Raw genomic sequence first — 17381 nt, forward strand, 5'->3', positions numbered from 1 at the left:
AAAAAACTTACTATTCATTTCAGTGCTGTCAGAGAAGATGTTTGCTCAACAGCCCACCCAATGAAAAATATGTCTTCCTGTTCCTTTAAAAGGTGCTCATTTAAAAATATATATTCCTATGAAAATATTCACTAGGGAGATACAGCTTTCCCGGGACGCCTGCCTCACTAGCCTAGTTTATATAGTATTTATATTTTTTCTTGTCCAAATGTGATTGTTTACATCTTTCTAATAAGAGTCAGGGTCAATTAAGACAACAGTCGAGTAATTAATGTAGTTACTTGGTAATAAGCATCAGGTTTTTTTTCCCCCTTGTAATGTTTTAAGAAAGCTTAAACCAAACTGACAAAAGACGTAGCAGCCACCAAAGCAGTATTAATGACTGCTGATTAGTTTACATTACAACTGAGCTGGCAGTTGTATTCTGATTCGTGCATTGTAACAAAACTTTCCACTTACCACCCACTCACCCGCCCTCCTACAAACACCCCTATTTTTACTTTTTATAAGCCTCTTCCTCAATCCCTTGTGTGAATGAGTGAACCATACTAATCAGTAGAAGCTCTCACTTAGCAGCAATTAGTAGCCAATAGTTCAATAAAGTTAAACAATGTCAATAAAAAGCAGGAGGTTCCCACAGTTAATCAGCAGACATGTCTGATGTGTCAACATAGTAAATATGTAACTCTAATATGGACTGGGGTCACCATGCTTTGGTTTAAAACTGCCGATTTGAGCAAAGCCATTACCTACCTACTTTTATCCTCTGTTCATCATGTGACATGAATGCAATCAATTAGCTGAGGAAAAATGAAATGGAAATAAATGGATCACATTAAATAAGATTTATTTCTGCATATACTGTAGCAAAGGCAGTGTTCTTATTGTAACAACATTATATTCGATTAAAAGGACGTCATCACTAGTGGTGAACAACATGATAAACTCCTCATCTTTAACAGGGCATTTGTAAAGTGCTTTGTGTTTAAGGTTAAGGTTTGTTTCAGAGGGAGACTGAACCATTAGATCTTTTAACTGCCTTCTTTACATTCTGATGTGTTGCAACATAATCAAACCCTCAAAACCATCAAACTCTGTGTATTTTATTGGAATTTTATTTGATAGACCAACACAAAGTAGTACAGGTCTACCTGTAAGTTAAAGGAAAGTTAGTAGTTTTCTTTTCTTTACTGCTTCATAATTGAGCAAGCATTAATAGTCAGACTTTACTAATCTTCTCTGTGAGGTTTTCTTCAGATGTACGTCTCATCTCGCTCACTCAGATCAGTGGCTCTTATGCTCTTTGACATTCCAGAACAATGAATTTGCGTCCGGAGGACACAGAGCTTTTGCTGCTGTAGGTCCAAAGTATTTGGAACAAGCGGCTCAGGCTTTTTGAAAAATCTTTAGACATTTAACATTGCTTATTCTTTTACTCTATATGTGTGTGTTAGGTTTCTCTTTAATATCAGTGTTCAGGACTTTGTACTTGAACAGAGCTTACCTAAATTGTGGTGTTACCTGAATTTAAATGTAACCTTTCTGAAGCCTCATAGGTTTGTTGTGCATCATGATGACCTTAAATGCCATCAGATACTGTAGGTCAGTCAGAGAGTTGTGGAGAATATTGAAGCAAGGTTTGGTAATAAAGCAACACCCATAGCTTTGAGATTCTTAGAGATATCTGTTAAACCCATCACTTGTAAATAAAAAGAGCTCTGTTAAACTATACACCTGCAATGACCACCTAAAATGAAAGCTCAGACACTGACAGCATTATTCAGTGTAGAAACAAGGATCAACTTAGGAGATGCAACAATCCACACCTGAGGACACTTGTGCCATCTATTAAACAGGTGTTCATAGAAGAAGGGTAAGAAGAAAGATTATAGTTGAAGAAAACCCATGAAGAGATCTTTTTGCAGTTTACCACATTTCATAAAGGGGGCACAGCACCCACTTGATGACACCCAAATACACTGTGGTAGCTTACATGTAAAATGCAATGTGCAGAGAAAGACTAAGGCTAAATGTATTTGTCACCAATGTTACTTGTTCTTTTAAACTGGTAATAGTTTATAAGATTAATGGATCTAAAAAGAGAATAAACCTGGAAGAACCTCTGTTTAAGAAATCAAAATCTCAAAACTGTGACAGGTGTTTATAATAACTAGAATGGACAGGTTTAGATCAAAGAAAACATGCATCCATCCATTTTCTAACACGCTTAATCCCAAGTGGGGTCGCGAGGGGTGCTGGTGCCTATCTCCAGCTGTCAATGGGCGAGAGGCAGGGTACACCCTGGACAGGTCGCCAGTCCATCGCAGGACAACACAAAGACAAACAACCATTCACACTCACACCTAAGGAGAATTTAAAGAAGCCAATTAACATAACAGTCATGTTTTTGGACTGTGGGAGGAAGCCGGAGTACCCAGAGAGAACCCACGCATGCTCAGGGAGAACATGCAAACTCCATGCAGAAAGACTCCGGGCCAGGAATCAAACCCGGAATCTCCTTGCTGCAAGGCAGCAGTGCTACCCACTGCTCCACCGAGCAGCCCCAAAGAAAGAAAGTCTGTTTGAATTTCACAGCAAAAAGAAGGACCTAAATTCAAATGATAATCTACCTAAAAATGATCTCCATCCAATCCTCCTGAACCTTTTATTTTTAATAACAAAAAAGGCTTAAATTGGAGGCAACCAGACTTTTACTCGGTTTTTCTGAATACATTTTGAGATCCATCTTGGAGTCTTTTGCAATTCTGGCGGCTCGTACTAAAATTAATCTTAATCTTTTCTATTTAGCAAATAAGAGCAAATATAATCTAAATATAACGTACAGAGCTGGTAGAGGCACATTCCACAGGTCCTGCAGCTGTGATCGGAGCAAAGGATGATCCTAGGAAATATTGACCCAGCTGGTCTGAGCAGAAATCCATGCCACACTAAAAAGGTTTTAACCTATAAAAATGCTAAAGCCATTGTATTCCTTTATTTCAATTCTCACTGGATCCTGCAGCTAAAAGTACTCATTCTTATTCAAATAATAAAGATATGTCACCGGTGTATATTGTCCTTTAACACTGGGATAGCTTAGTCAGGCATATTGTTATGCACATGTTTAGCTCCTTGTCTGATTTCCACTTAAACACATGCCTTTACACACATGCTTGCAAACAAAGACCAACATAAAAACAGACACTGGAGTGTTCAAGCAACAATACATCTGTCAGCGCTCTGTAGAAATACAATAACACCATGTGGTCATTGTTATTGTTTTTCTAACCCGTTACATCAAAGATCCTCTTCTATCTGGCTCATTTGGTATTATCACACTGACTTTGTCTCAACAGCTATTGACCATGGCAAGTTAGTTAGATATTTGATTTTCTTAACATCACCTTTATTTCAAAGACTAATTTGCTCTGCTAGCAAGACGTGTGTCTCCATGGTTGTTTATCTATGGGCCGCCCTGTGATGGACTGAAGAACTGTCAGTGGTTTACCCTGCCTTTTTTGCTAATTGCTTTTAGAGATTTACCAGCTTCACAGTTACCCTGCAAGAAGAAGCATTCATAAAAATCTGTATGAATGCTTTTATATGAATTTGTACTAATTCATCTAAAATTTGTTCTAGTAAGCCATGAAAAGGTTTTAGAACTTTAACTGTTTATACAATTGCTATTATTTTTGGCAAAAAAGCTACAAGGCAAAGTGCTGTTGCAAAAATCAAGGAAAATGTTAAGCTACTGCAGGTAAGCATAGAGAAAGCTCTTTTTAGACCCATATACTTAGGCATCCTAAAGACAAAATCCCCAGACATAAGATGAGCAGATTGTTGTATGCATTTCATTGCAATAAGGAATGCTCTGATCTTTTTGGTGGAGAAACCAAACAACCACCCCACAGATGCATGACTCAACACAGGTGAGCTACATAGTCAGGACAAGACTCTGCTGTCCACTTAAGGACAAAGAAGACACGATTGAGGACCAGAATGTTCACATTTTGGACAAAGAAGACAGTTGGTTTGAAAGGGGTGTGAAGGAAGCCATTTATGTTAAGAGAGAAAAACCAACCATATGAGGGGATGGACTCAGGTTTCAGCACTCAAAAACCTACAATGCAGCGATAGAGTGGATTCTTTCCTACTATCATATCAATCCTCATCGCTATGCAGGAGATAAAAACATGACACCTGGTGAGCCAGGCCATACAGGCCGGGCCAAATTACTCCCTTTTCAGAGGCATGGGCCAGTATCGTGTTTCCAAGCCAATAAGGACCTCAACGACTCCCCATTACAAAGAGGTGGACCTGTTTATTTGGTTCAATTTGCATGTTTTATAAGCCATAACAAGGCTTTTGTTTGGGCCACTTTATAAGCCTGGAACTCAACGCTAATCCAGACATTTTGAATTGAGAAAGCTTTCTGGATGGGAAGCAAAATGTCTTAAAATTTGGAAAACAAAGTCCAGCGGTTGGTTTTTTAACTTTTTTTTTTTTGGAACAAGCTCTTTTTGTAAATATTTCAGAGCTTTAATGTTTGCAAAAACTTTTTTTTCCAACACCGCACTGGTTAAACATGGCAGAAGTTTAAAATGATGCATCACTACTTCATAAAAACTATTATTAACAATGTTTACTTGCTAGTTGGTGCCCCTTTTGTTGAACCAACACTTACAATATTACTATAGCACCTAAATAACTGAAACTAGAAGTCTTTTTGATGCATTAGTCAAAATCTATCTGATCTGGGTGGGGACTGCTGCACCAGTTCACTGATATGTAATAATAATATATAATTTACACATTAGCAGAGCACACACCTTTTAACTAGATGACAGTTTCATTTTCTCTGTATTCCGTTGTAAAGAAAAATCAGCCAAGTCACTAATATATCCAAATTGCTTGCTTTATTAATAAATACTTTGTATTTGTACCATCTGAGCTGCTCCAATATTCAGGGGTCACTGCAGCAGGTATTTGCTCACAGATGGCAAAGTTTTCACACCTGACATGCTTTCTAATGCAGGATTTAAACCTTATCCTAAGGTTAAATAGCACATATTTATTAATAAGCTAATGTGCATTTATTACCATTTAACTAATAACTAGTTTAATTTAGTTTGCATTAAAAATGTTACTGGCTGCCTGGAATTATAAATGATCAATGTGCACATTTAGGGGTTGCAGGAACTAATGGGATGAATTTCAGCCCACTTCTTTATATATAATAATGGCATAGTAATCAACCAATACGGGCTTGTTGTCGACTAGTGCCTCAAAGCTAAGTAGTCTGCAATTTTTCACTACAAGCGAGACACTGTGGTTTAGGACTTCTGCTCTTACAAGTTGGGTTAAAAGTGAAGTTGACATATAATTACTAAACGTTTTTAGTGCTATGGCAGGATAATTTTGCATGTTTGTGTCAAGGAGGTACATTTTTTTTACCTAATGTTTTGCCATACAGACTTAACTTTTCATCAACTGCGACTACTGCAATTCCAAGCTCTCTTCCTTTGCTGATCACACTGAAAGATGTGAGGTATACGGTAAGAGCTGTGTCAGTGTTTGCAGCAGTTCCTTTAATGTGTTCTGGTGGCCAGATAAAAAAAAAGGACAGTACCAAGGGGGAAGAGTTGTACAACAGCTGATGCATTCACTGCAGCACAATGCATTCAGAGGATGCAGGCAGGGAGGAGTCAGCATGTAGTGCAGCAAGGAAAGCAGCAATTCTTTGATCAGGTTTAACTGGCAAGTCAGGTCTTTGACATCTGAAGGGGGGTGGGGGGCTGGGGTGAGCTAAGAGGGTAAAGGGAACAACAAGCAGCTGAGAGAGAGAGAGAGAGAGAGAGAGAGAGAGAGAGAGAGAGAGAGCCTTTGCTAGGGGAAAGAGAAGAGGAGGGGTGGGAGCACAAGAGCAGGGAACGGTGAGGATTCATGCTGTGTTAGCATCCCCACAGCAACTCCATCAATACTGCATACAGCTGAGGAACTGGCAAAGGTCCTCCTTGCTGCATTTTCAGGCTCGTCCAGAGAAAGAGAGCAACTCCCACGACCAGTCAGCTCAGTCTGCTGCTGCAGGGGCGCTTTGTGAGGGTCAGAGCAACACATACAGTAAGACACACACTGACACTCTCTGGAACCTGTGCTGCATCAGGAGGCAGAGGAGGCACACAATCTGGGAATACTCAAGAGGAGAGACCCCATCCTGGAGAGGGATAGCAAGGAAAGTTGCTGTGATGTCCCACGTGGGAAGCTGAGCTCTGGGAGAGTTTGACAGGACCTCAGTGCACCTGCTCCATGCACACTGGTAAGCTGATTTACTCCCTCAACACTCAGGGAAACGTGACCCAGCTTGGTTGCTTATCCCCCATGTTTTATTTGAAGTGGTGTTTATAAAATGAGTTTCAGTTTTTTTTTTTTTTTTAATCTTCATTGCTTCATGTTAAGTAAACTTTTTTGTCTTTTTGTGTTTACTTTTTAACCGGAGCCACAAGCACAATTTGGTTACCTTATTCTAGCTGAAATCACATTTGCAATTCTTTTCATTTTTGTAACACAAAATAATAATAATAATTTCTAAATTATCAGCTGATGTCTCTATGTACATAAAAAACTGTACACATTGTAGCAGGTTATCCTACTGCAGAACAACTGGTTGTGTTTCTGTTTGTGTAATTTTGTGCTTTCACAGAAACTTAAAGGTAAAATAATGAAGCACTGCTCCCCTGCAGGGGTGCACTCCCTTTTGCAAACCTCAGTTTTAGTTTTCCATGACATCATGGAGAGGTTATCACTCAAGGCTTTGGCAAAGTGACCTGAAAAAATACCTGTGCCTTTGTCCTGACGCTGTGGCTGTGGGGAAGGTGTTAATCCTTATATTTTTTTCACATTTTAAAATTATACTTTTAATTCTGTTTGAAAAATTTAGATAATTAATGGGGATGTTTTTTTTCCGTATTTCATTCAAGTGTGCAATGTTTTTTTTCAACTGTTTTGTTTTTCAATTTCTTGCAAAGCTTAACTGTGACCTTTGTAATCTGGTAAAAATATAGCTCACGTTGCTGGAAACACATTTCATTTATGTTCCTTTGTTTTCAGAAATATATTATAGAAAGATGTCACTGAGGCCATAAAACCTCAAGAAAACAAAAAAAACTATTTTAAAAATGTAATAATCCTGCTTGAAATATATGAGACATCTTACACAGCTTAAGTGGTCCCATTCAAACAAAATTGGAATACATTTTCAGCATACAACCTCAGAGTAAAAAGCTCTCTGTATGGTGTGCCGGTTATTTTATTGAGAGTATTGAGCTGACAGCACAAAGGAATGCTTGAACCTGGCAGAAGGGAAGATACTTCCTTAACAGTGCAACCTGAGGACAATTCCCAAGGTGTTATCTTGTAGCTCCAAAACCAGGAGGACAAGCTGATTATGAATTGCAGAGAAGAAGACATTAGTGTTCTTTTATTACCTCAGGATAGGGGAGCAGTTTTAGCTAAGCTATGGTATTGAATGGTTCCAAGCTAACTGTTCCTACTATTTACAAATATCGTAACATGTTTCTGGTTCCATACCTGCAATATACAACAGCTTCCGAATGTCTTTGCACCACTAGAATTTATATTTTGTCATAAACCTAACCACAATCGTAACTGAAGTTGGTCAGTAACTTATGAAAACCCACACTGCACAACAGGAGCAAAATAACACTCCACTTTAGTGAAACATGGATGAGGTAGAATAATGCTGTGGGAATGGTTTTCAGAGAGCAGGTATGCTGGTCAAGGATGACTGAAAAATCTGGCAATAGATCTGTAATATAAAACCTCTCCATTGAAGTGCTAGGTTAATCTGATCTATAAAAATATAAGAGCACAAGAAATATAATGTGACCTTTATTTTTCTCAATCCAGCTTAAAAACAAATACATCTCTTTGTAATGACTCAGAAACGAGGACCCAGTATTCAAGGCAAGACACACAGTTAGATTACTGATAAAAACTATTTTATTAAAACAGGCAGATCTGCAGTGGCTAGAGAGTCTAGGGAAGTAATCTCTGGTGTAACAGTTCAGTCCATAGCTAGAGAACAAGGTAGGATCCAGTTGGTGGGCTGCCAACCAGATGCGACGGCCGCTGCCCAGAATGTCCCAGATGCTGCAGCCCCGGAGACCATGCAGGAGTCCGAAGCCAGGTCAGGCAAACAGATCAGACCAGAAACAGGCAAGCTCAGTGGTTGAGAGGCAGAAGAGGTCAGGGTCAGGAAATCAGAAACACCAAGGAACACTAAAAACACTCTCACCACCGGCTGGAGAGACCATGATAATCAACCACTGATGACAGGATTCAAGCACCTTAAATAGAGGAAGGAGCAGTTGGATCAGAGGTGTGGTAATGAGCATCTGGGCAGAGTTAGACAGGTGAATGGAATGAGTAATTAAGCCAGTCATCAGGGCCAAGATCATAACACTGTTATGTTAAATATAAAGGAAAAAAGTATGGAGTTAGCTGGGTGAAAAAGTGCTTCTTTGTTGGTTTAACAGATTTGCACAGATGTGTTAACTACAGAAAATAGTTTTTGTCCATGGCTCTCCATCTTTTTACACCAGAAGTGATTCACAGTAATACCAACATCTTCTAAAAGTGACATCCAAACTTGAGCTCTTTTCATTCCAAGATGAGCAGCGAGATGTTATAGAAGTCAGCTCTGATGCTCATGTTTAATTAACTCGTAGTGGCAGAAAAAACAAAGCATTGAATCACGATCACACTAGATGGCTACAAAAAACTGGGCACAATCCCAAAAGGGTTGTCCATTTCCTCGCATGACATTGTGCTAATTTTTTGTATGGAGAAACATTCATGTGTATCATATTTTTTTAATAACATACATTTTTATAAACCCTGTTAAGAGTTTGTAAGGATATTAGGAAATAAAAATAAAAAAATTGAGCAGCATATTCAAAACTTGGACTTGACACCAAAGCAATTCAACACATCCCCAAACGAACACAACACTCACAGCCAAACATAGTAAAGATAATATCACGACCTGGCATTCAGTTACATGACATGAGGCATTATAAGCAGCTTCAAAGACTGGTCAGTGCTGACGCAGAACCTACATGGTTCCTATGAAAAACCAAAAAAGGTAAGGCAAAGCGATTCAAGGCAATTTTATCTGTTTAGCACAATTCAGTAAAAGTACAATTTAAAGTGCTTCACATGAACACAACCAGAAGATTTTTTATCCTTCAGGATCACAGTGAACCTTAGCAGTCTTCTACCATAACTTTCCTAATTTATACTTGATAAAGGAGAATGTACACTTCAGAATGTTTTTTGACAGAAACAGTTTAAATTCTACATGAAGTCTGTTATCTAAAGAAGTCTTCATATTAACATATTTTTCCACAATCTGAGCAACATTCTTCAAGTTAGAGCAGGCATATATTACAAAGCAGTGACTAATAGACTCCTGCAGCAACTTACTGAAAGCTGAAAACAGTAAAACATTTCTAAGCAGGTTCTGAATACTTTATTTCTTTCTATGATTAATTTATTTTATATTTGTAATATCAAATAATATGTGTTAAAAACGCTACAAATGATTTATCATTATTTAGCTCAGCACAATATGGGCAGTGTTAATAGCCATGGGATCACACAGGCCAGTTCTGGAAATGCACAAGGCACCCAATGACAGTGAATCTAAGGAAAATGTTCATTACTGCAGTTTGTCTTTCCATCAAAAATGACAGTCCTGGCAATGAGTTGATTAATCAAAGAAAAAGCCAGAACCTATTTTGACACAAAGTATGTCCTGATTGTAAAATGAAAGAAAAGCTTGGAGTGTCTCACACTCAGCGCTGCTTACTTCATCATCTGAAAATGAACCTGGCACATTGCAATCCTAAGACATAATGGTCTTCCTAAATTGCTGAGTAAGATAATCAGAACAGCAGCCAAGAGGCCAATTGAAACTTAGATGTAGACAGAAACTTTTGATACTTCAACTATTTGGAATTTCAAGTGAGAGCTGCATGATGAAAATCACAGATGTAAAGAGTTTCTTTTACTGTTGGTTACACGTCACCTTGGGAATACATACAACAGGACAACAAGCAAGATAAACTGACACCTCATATCCCTCTGATCACCATCTCCAGGTTAACACATCATGGAGGCAGCATTATACTGTTGCTTTGCTTTTCTTGATTGGAGCAGGATATTGGACAGTCTAGTAAGATGAATGATGAATGAACCAGAAAGAAAAACAGTTTGAGGCCGTAACAGACCAGAGGTTTGGACAGAGGTTCATGTTGATGCAGGACAGCAAACTTAACCAAACAGAAAGTGCTACTGTAGAGCAATCTGCAGCTGTTACAATTAAACATAGTTTTACAATGTGTTGACAAAGATGGGGCTCCAAGCAAATGATGGTACACTTTACTGTCATGATGCAGGACAGAAGGACCCAGTATTCAAGGCGAGACAGACATAAGTGGGATATTTCAAACTCTCAGGCAGATCTACGGGTCTATAGTAGCTGGGGCTGGGCACCGCCCCATCACTGGAAACTCTGGTTGGAGAAAAACATAGTTAAGTGACCGTGATAATCTGACAGAGGATGATTATCCATGTGAGTCACTTATCTGGTTTATCAGTTCAGTCTATCTCCATAGAACGCAATAGGATCCAGGCGGAGGGCTGCCAATAAGATGCGGCGAGCGCCACCCAGATTTTCCCAGATAGTGCAGTCCCAGAAAGCAAGCATGAGTCTGAGCCAGGTCAGGGAAACAAATCAGAACAGGAAGACTCAGACGTCCGGGAGACCAAAGCCCAGTCAGGGATACCAATGAGAACAGGAACAGGCTGGTTCAGGGTTCCAGAAATCCATAGAGTTCCGCTAGAACGTCCAGATGGGAACCGGGCCCACTCAGTGGTTGAGAGGCAGAACAGGTCAGGATAACAGAAACACTACGAAACACTAAAAACTTCTCTCACCACTGGCCCCCCGAGAACGACAACATGAACTAGAGCATCAACAGAGATCTCATAGCAATAGTTCAGCCCCTATGACTTGAACTGAGCCGTACATATGGAAGCAGGAGCAGGTGGATAAGATGAGCAGTAATTGGAAACCGTGCAGAGTTAGGCAGGTGAATGAAATGAGAAATTAGGCCAGCCATCAGAGCCATGATCATGACATTTACAGTTTTTTTTCCACCCATGATTATCCTTTGATGTTACAACCATTAGCTCCTCAGGATTATTTGACAACATGTAATATAATGTTAGACTGAAAAATCACTGACTGATTAAATTGCAGTTTTTTACTATAGCTGAAACATTAAGGCCAAGTTTGGTTCCAGCTGATCGAGGGGGCCTTCAGAGGGAGTACAGACATATTTTGCCATTCAGAGTTCATTGACAAACAGGGCCTCCCCACTTCAAACCAGGAGCTGCCTTTCGCTAATTCCCCCCTCCAACATAATTCCAGTAACAGGTAGCACATTCGTAGTGAAACTGACAGCTTGTTTGCACGCAGGATTATGAGCACTGCTCGGGGACAGGCCCAGCAGCAACAGAACGGGATCTGCGTCATATGTTGTGACGACCAAATCTGCTTAACCTACTTTGGTTTTTTGCACAAAATATCTTGGGTTTGTTGGAACTCCAGTGTGGAATAGCTCCCAGCTTTCCAGAGTTATTCATTAAAATTTCAGTGCTGACAAATTATTGAAGCTCAACATGTGAGGCAAGTTTTTCCATTCAGTAGCTCACTTAGAGAAGGGATTTGAGCTTTTGGCTCTCTCAAGCAAAGTTTTAATTCTTGGATTTTTATTCTGTTCTTCTATTCTAAATCATTTTCAAGGTTTGTGAGTAAATTCTTGCCCACAGCCCTCGTTAGGTCACCTTGCAAATGCTATCTCAAATTCAGTTCTCCATCCTAGTTTTGTCTTTCATTGGGGCCATTTTGGCTGATCTGAATTATGTAAAATGCTAACAAATGGATTACCTGAAGGTTTGAGTCAAAAATAACAAGTTTCCGAGGATGCACAATGTAGCCTTTACTTAACGATCAAAACCAAAAAAAAAAAACTAAAATAAAATTTGGCGTGTGAGAAAAGTAATCAAATTTGAAACAATCAAACTTTTCTTTTTTTTTTTTTTTTAGCTGAGGTGTTTTATCAAACAAAATACATTTTTGATGAGGTTTTCCGGGAATATTTTGTTCTTTTTATGAAAATAGAGGAAAAAAAAGTGATATTAAGGAAACAATTGGTATCTTTTGTAAATTTCTTGCATGCCTTTTACAGTAAAACTTTTTATATGACTGGCTCTAGCAGACAAGTTAAATGCATTTCTAGTTTTAAATTTTTTTCTTTCTAAAAGTGATACCAATGTCTTAGAGTGGCCAAGACAAAATCATTCGTTAAGATGTTTGAGAAATTGTCGAGGTAGCTAAAAATTGTGGTGATGGCAAGGAGCCCTTTAAACCATAAAGACTGAGAAGCTTTTTTTTTTATTGAGCCTTATTTTAACCTTAGCAACCATGTACATTGCCCAGCATGGTATAGATGTTTACTCTGCCTTTGGCACACCTGATTATGACGATTTCAGTTTAGCAAAACCACGGAAACATCTAAAACATGTGGTGCCTTGAGGCCCAGGGATAAAACATGTGGATAAGTGTACAAAAGTGTGGAAAAAACCATATATATCCGACTCATAAAAGCTAAGTGAGATTTTAATAAAGACAAATAAAACCAAGAAAACATTAGTATGCTGGTGTGGAGGCCTATGCAAACAAATAGTTGAACCTTTCTAATTCTCATATTTTCCCCAACAGATTTGTTTTTGGGTCAAGTCATCCTAAATTTATGACATATTAAAGAGGTGTGATTAAATGATTAATAGTGATCCAGTGTGGCATTTCAGACTTGGCTATACTTTAGATCAACAGGTTATTTAGGAGTAGCTCTGTTAAAATCTTAGGAATTTGGGAAGAGGAGCTTCCCCCACTTTCTGAGGTCTGTGCAGATGTAGTTACTCAATTTAAACAACTTGCCCAATCCATTTCAGGGTGGATATTAAACTAAAAGCTGATTAAATCGCTCTTATGGTCTTATAAATGTATGATAAAAATTGAGTTTATCAAATGTTTGCAATTAATATATAATAGAACTAAAAACACAAGTTTCTGTAATTACACTGACATATTCTCTTTCAACCGTTCACAGCCAGTAGGCCCTACTGTATGTATTACATTTAAATTAGCTCTGTAGTTTCAGGCTTCGAGACTTTTAGAGAAGATCCCATGAAGTCTTAGAAACGTTTTTTCTCTCTCTACCCTATTCAACACTGAACCTCCTTTTTTACAAGTTCAAGCACATTTAGATGTGCTCAGAATATCAAACAGTCTTTGTGCTTGTAGAGGAAAGTTGGTTGATGGATTGTGTCACAGTTAGCGACACACCTGTCATTTTAATAATCACAGCAGGGAGCATCACATGTATAACGTACCACAGAGCAAGTGAAGGAATTAACAGTGTTTGCAGAAATGAGAAGGCATTTCAGCAACAAAACAAGACAAGGGGGTATTAAGAAACCCAAGAAGAGGCCCTTGCTTCCCTTACGTCTTGGAGCAGGGTTAAAATTTAACAGGTTCCCATGCAAAATGCATGAACAAAGGTAGCTATGTATGTGGAAATGTTCCTAATCAACAAAGTTGCTTCCTTTGACAAGAATTTACTTTTTATGTAGACCCCCACTAATTAAATCTGCAACAGTATAGTCTGTTTACAGTGATGTCTATGTTGAATAATACTTCCACATGGTGTGATGTTTTGAAGTTTGGAATAAATATTACATTTCCAATCTGAATGAATTTTATTTTAATAAAAAAAAAATACAATGGAATTTCGTTAAGACCCCCAGATCACAATTCTTTCATAATTAAGGCAGGTAGAAATGAAAAAAATATGATACACATCCTTCAAAGCCTCAAAAAAAATAAAACACCATCAAACAAAAATGTAAACAAAAACACCCTTATAGTAAAAAGTGAAGTTGCTCTTGGAAGAAAACACATTTAGAAGGTTTAAATCACATTTAAAATAAAAATATGTACATATATAAAGTCCAGCTTGTGACAGAGCAGCCTATGACATGGGCTGGTGGGTGGTCTTATTTGTGTGTGTCTGGTTAGGGATGTCTCTGAGAAGGTGAGATAAGGGAATGTGATCTGAGTCTTTTAAGTCATTTGTTCTGGATGCAATGCATATGCTCCCATTTCTTTGGACTCATCCTGCATAAACTGAGTCCACATCTTGTACCCCACATCCCACTATTCCCTGTTCTGTCCATTTCTAGTTGTTCTCATGTGCAGTTTGGCTCCTGACCAATGAGAGGCAGGATGCTTTAAATCATGCCCCAGTAGAGTTTTTGTATGCAGCAGAGCAGAGAGACCAGTGAGGTACAGCACTATTAAAGAAGTGCCGCTGCTGAGCCTACTTCAGAAAATGGGAGGTGTTCTCATTCCAAATTTGAATCCCAACAAACTATGTGTGTGTTCACACACATGTACACATATATCCAGAGTGATCTCCACTCCTACCTCCTGGTTCTTGCTAGCCCTGAGGATTAGATTGTTCTGTGAGGTAATGTGTCAGATTGGGGCCTTTTTCTCTGCAGTGGGGGTCACCATTTTTAGACAGAAATCAACCACAGTAGTCTTGTCTGCAAACCTGAAAACTTAATGTCATGACCCACATCTATGAGGATTTAATTTTCATTTCCATTTTTCTTTTCATCATTTCTCATTTATTTATTTATGTTAAATCATCTTTTTTTTAATGTTCTCTTTTTTTATACATTTGGACTTATTTCTCCAAGATTTCTTTGAGTTATTTTCCCTTGTCTATTTTTTTTTCTGGCTCAGATAGCTCCCTCCGTGTAATTTAGTCTCCTCCCCCTATCTTTCCTGCTTCCATTCTTCCTGTGTTGCTCCTGATAGTCTTCTAATTATCTCACTTAAATTCAATGTCATTCTCCACTCGTCCCTCAGTATTTCAGCCTACTGATTTATATTGTTCTTTACTGGATCCTCGGGTAGCTTTATCCTCTATTCTGCTTGATACTGTAATTGTGCCCAGTGTTCCCCATATCATGCCTGTGATATTTTTTTAAAGTTTTCATTCATCATTATTGGTGTTGCACTGACACCGACAGCAGTATCGGGCAGGGCCCCGATACTGCACTAAAATGGTGGTATTAGTATAGTACAAATATGGCATTTTGAGAGCCAAAAGTTTATTCAACTATTGTCACTCATTCCAGGTAGGCAATAAAAACTTTTTTTTCCTGCTTCACAAAGGTAGGCAGCAGCTTGTCAAAGCCATGATGGAAATTATTTTACATCCAAGTAGTATGCAGTTCTTCATATATACACACACAGATCAATTTCAAACAGATGGTATCGGTATGGTATCGGGATCGGCCGATACTGCACAGCCAGGTATCGTTATCAGGGCCAAAAAATGGCATGGGTGCAACACTATTATTATAATGGTCACTAAAATGATTTCCACAATCCTCTCTGCACTTTGGTCCTACCAAACCCCGCATGTAGTATAGGATTTTGTTAAACCAAATTGATATATATTTTTATGCTCCTATCAAACCATACATGAGTGTTAGTGTGAGCTATATGATTTTCATGCATCTTGTCCTATTTTTACAGGTTGTATAGAAGAGTTGGTGTGTGCAATGGCTATCTTCGACCTACAGGGTTTCAGACCCCCTGTTTTGCATCCCTGTTCCCTCATCACCACACATCCAGGTCCGAGGATCTGACCACCTTCTCCCTGATTCCTCCCTCCCTCCCTTTTTCCTTGGTGTGTCCATCTGTCCTGGGCCCACCATGGGAGGATGCTTCTCCAAGCCTAAACCAGGTGAGAGAGTTGAAACCTGATATCCAAAAATTATTATTATTTTTTTTACTTTTCTTTCCTGTTTTTGGTCGTTGAAGATTACCATAAATGCCTATTTCTATGTATGTATTTTTCAAGATATCTAAATCATTGTCCTTACATTATTTTACGGTTGTATTTTAGTTTCTGTTTCAATTAGTTTTTCTTTCTTTCCTTGGTTTCAAAAGTTTACATACCATTATTTAGTATTTGGTGGAACTGCCTTTTGTAAATAAGCCCTGTGTTTAATCTTTGTAAGCTTTTTGATGTGGAATGGCACCACCAGATATTGTAAGATAATCAAAAATTGTCTGTTGGTACAATAATCATGTTCAGGTAAATTATTGATCCCAATTAACTGTTTTTTTTTTTTTTCTAGAAACCTTTTTTCTTTAATGATTATACTGTATAATTTCCCCACCAAATCTTATAAACCCCACCAACTTAACTGCTAAAGGAATGATCCTTGTGCTCAAATTAATTGAAGTTAAAGTCTATGAAATATCATCCGATCAGGCTGTTGAAGTCTTAAATTGTTGATGCAATAACCCAAGTCAACTACTATGTAGTCTTCCCTTTGCTCTCCACTGTGCAGATATTTTTATAACTAAGGGAAACATATTCCAGGAAATTAGAACTTCTTGCTGTTTTTAAGGCTTTTTTGGTACTATATACACTCTTTTTATATTGTCTGTTGTATTTGGCGTTGGATGTAGGAGTTTGCCCTGTAATCGAAGGGTTGACGGTTCAAACCCCGACTCCGACTTTCAGTGTCGTTGTGTCCTTGGGCAAGACACTTCACCTGCATTGTCTACTGATGGTGGTCTGAGGGCCCGGTGGCGCCAGTGTACGGCAGCCTCGCTTCTGTCAGTAAGCCCCAGGGCAGCTGTGGCTACAATGTAGCTTGCCACCATCAGTGTGTGTGTGAATGGGTGAATTAATGTAGTGTAAAGCGCTTTGGTCAGGTCTCCTAATTTGAATAAAGGCGCTATATAAGTACATGCCATTTACCATTTTATCTTTAATGGCATCTTGCTTTAACTCTTTGTACTCTATATATGCTACTGGAACCAGAATTTCCCTGAAAGGGTAATTCCCTGGGATAAATAAAGTTGAGTCTAAGTCTAATATATCTCACTGATGGTAAAAATTGCAAACATTAACTTTTCACAAGTTATATTGTATATTGTGAATATTTTTGATTCAGCTACAGATTTGTGTAGGCATTTCTTGTTCTGTCCACTATTCCACCACAGCACTGGTAACATTCTTTAGATGTTTTGCATTATACTGAAGAAGATATGTTCAAATATAAATAAATAAGGATATAAAACACAGTAATCCTGTCAGCATGGAAACGACTAAGCTGTGGTTAACTGTTGCATGTCTGCA

General features: G+C 38.5%; 1 protein-coding gene across 2 annotated transcripts in view; it reads left to right on the forward strand.

The window, feature by feature from the left end:
* Nucleotides 1-5896: 5896 nt before the first annotated feature.
* aifm3 (apoptosis inducing factor, mitochondria associated 3) overlaps nt 5897-17381 on the forward strand; it is a 31987-nt gene continuing 20502 nt past the window's right edge. For both annotated transcript variants that reach the window (XM_015398384.1, XM_015398386.1), the window contains exons 1-2: nt 5897-6316; nt 15761-15971. In XM_015398384.1, coding sequence (XP_015253870.1) covers nt 15941-15971 — 31 coding nt within the window. In that variant the 5' untranslated portion in view covers nt 5897-6316; nt 15761-15940. The remainder of the gene's footprint in view (nt 6317-15760; nt 15972-17381) is intronic.

Source organism: Cyprinodon variegatus, unplaced genomic scaffold, assembly GCF_000732505.1.
Source record: "Cyprinodon variegatus isolate N-32 unplaced genomic scaffold, C_variegatus-1.0 Scaffold932, whole genome shotgun sequence".
Lineage (NCBI taxonomy): Eukaryota > Metazoa > Chordata > Actinopteri > Cyprinodontiformes > Cyprinodontidae > Cyprinodon > Cyprinodon variegatus.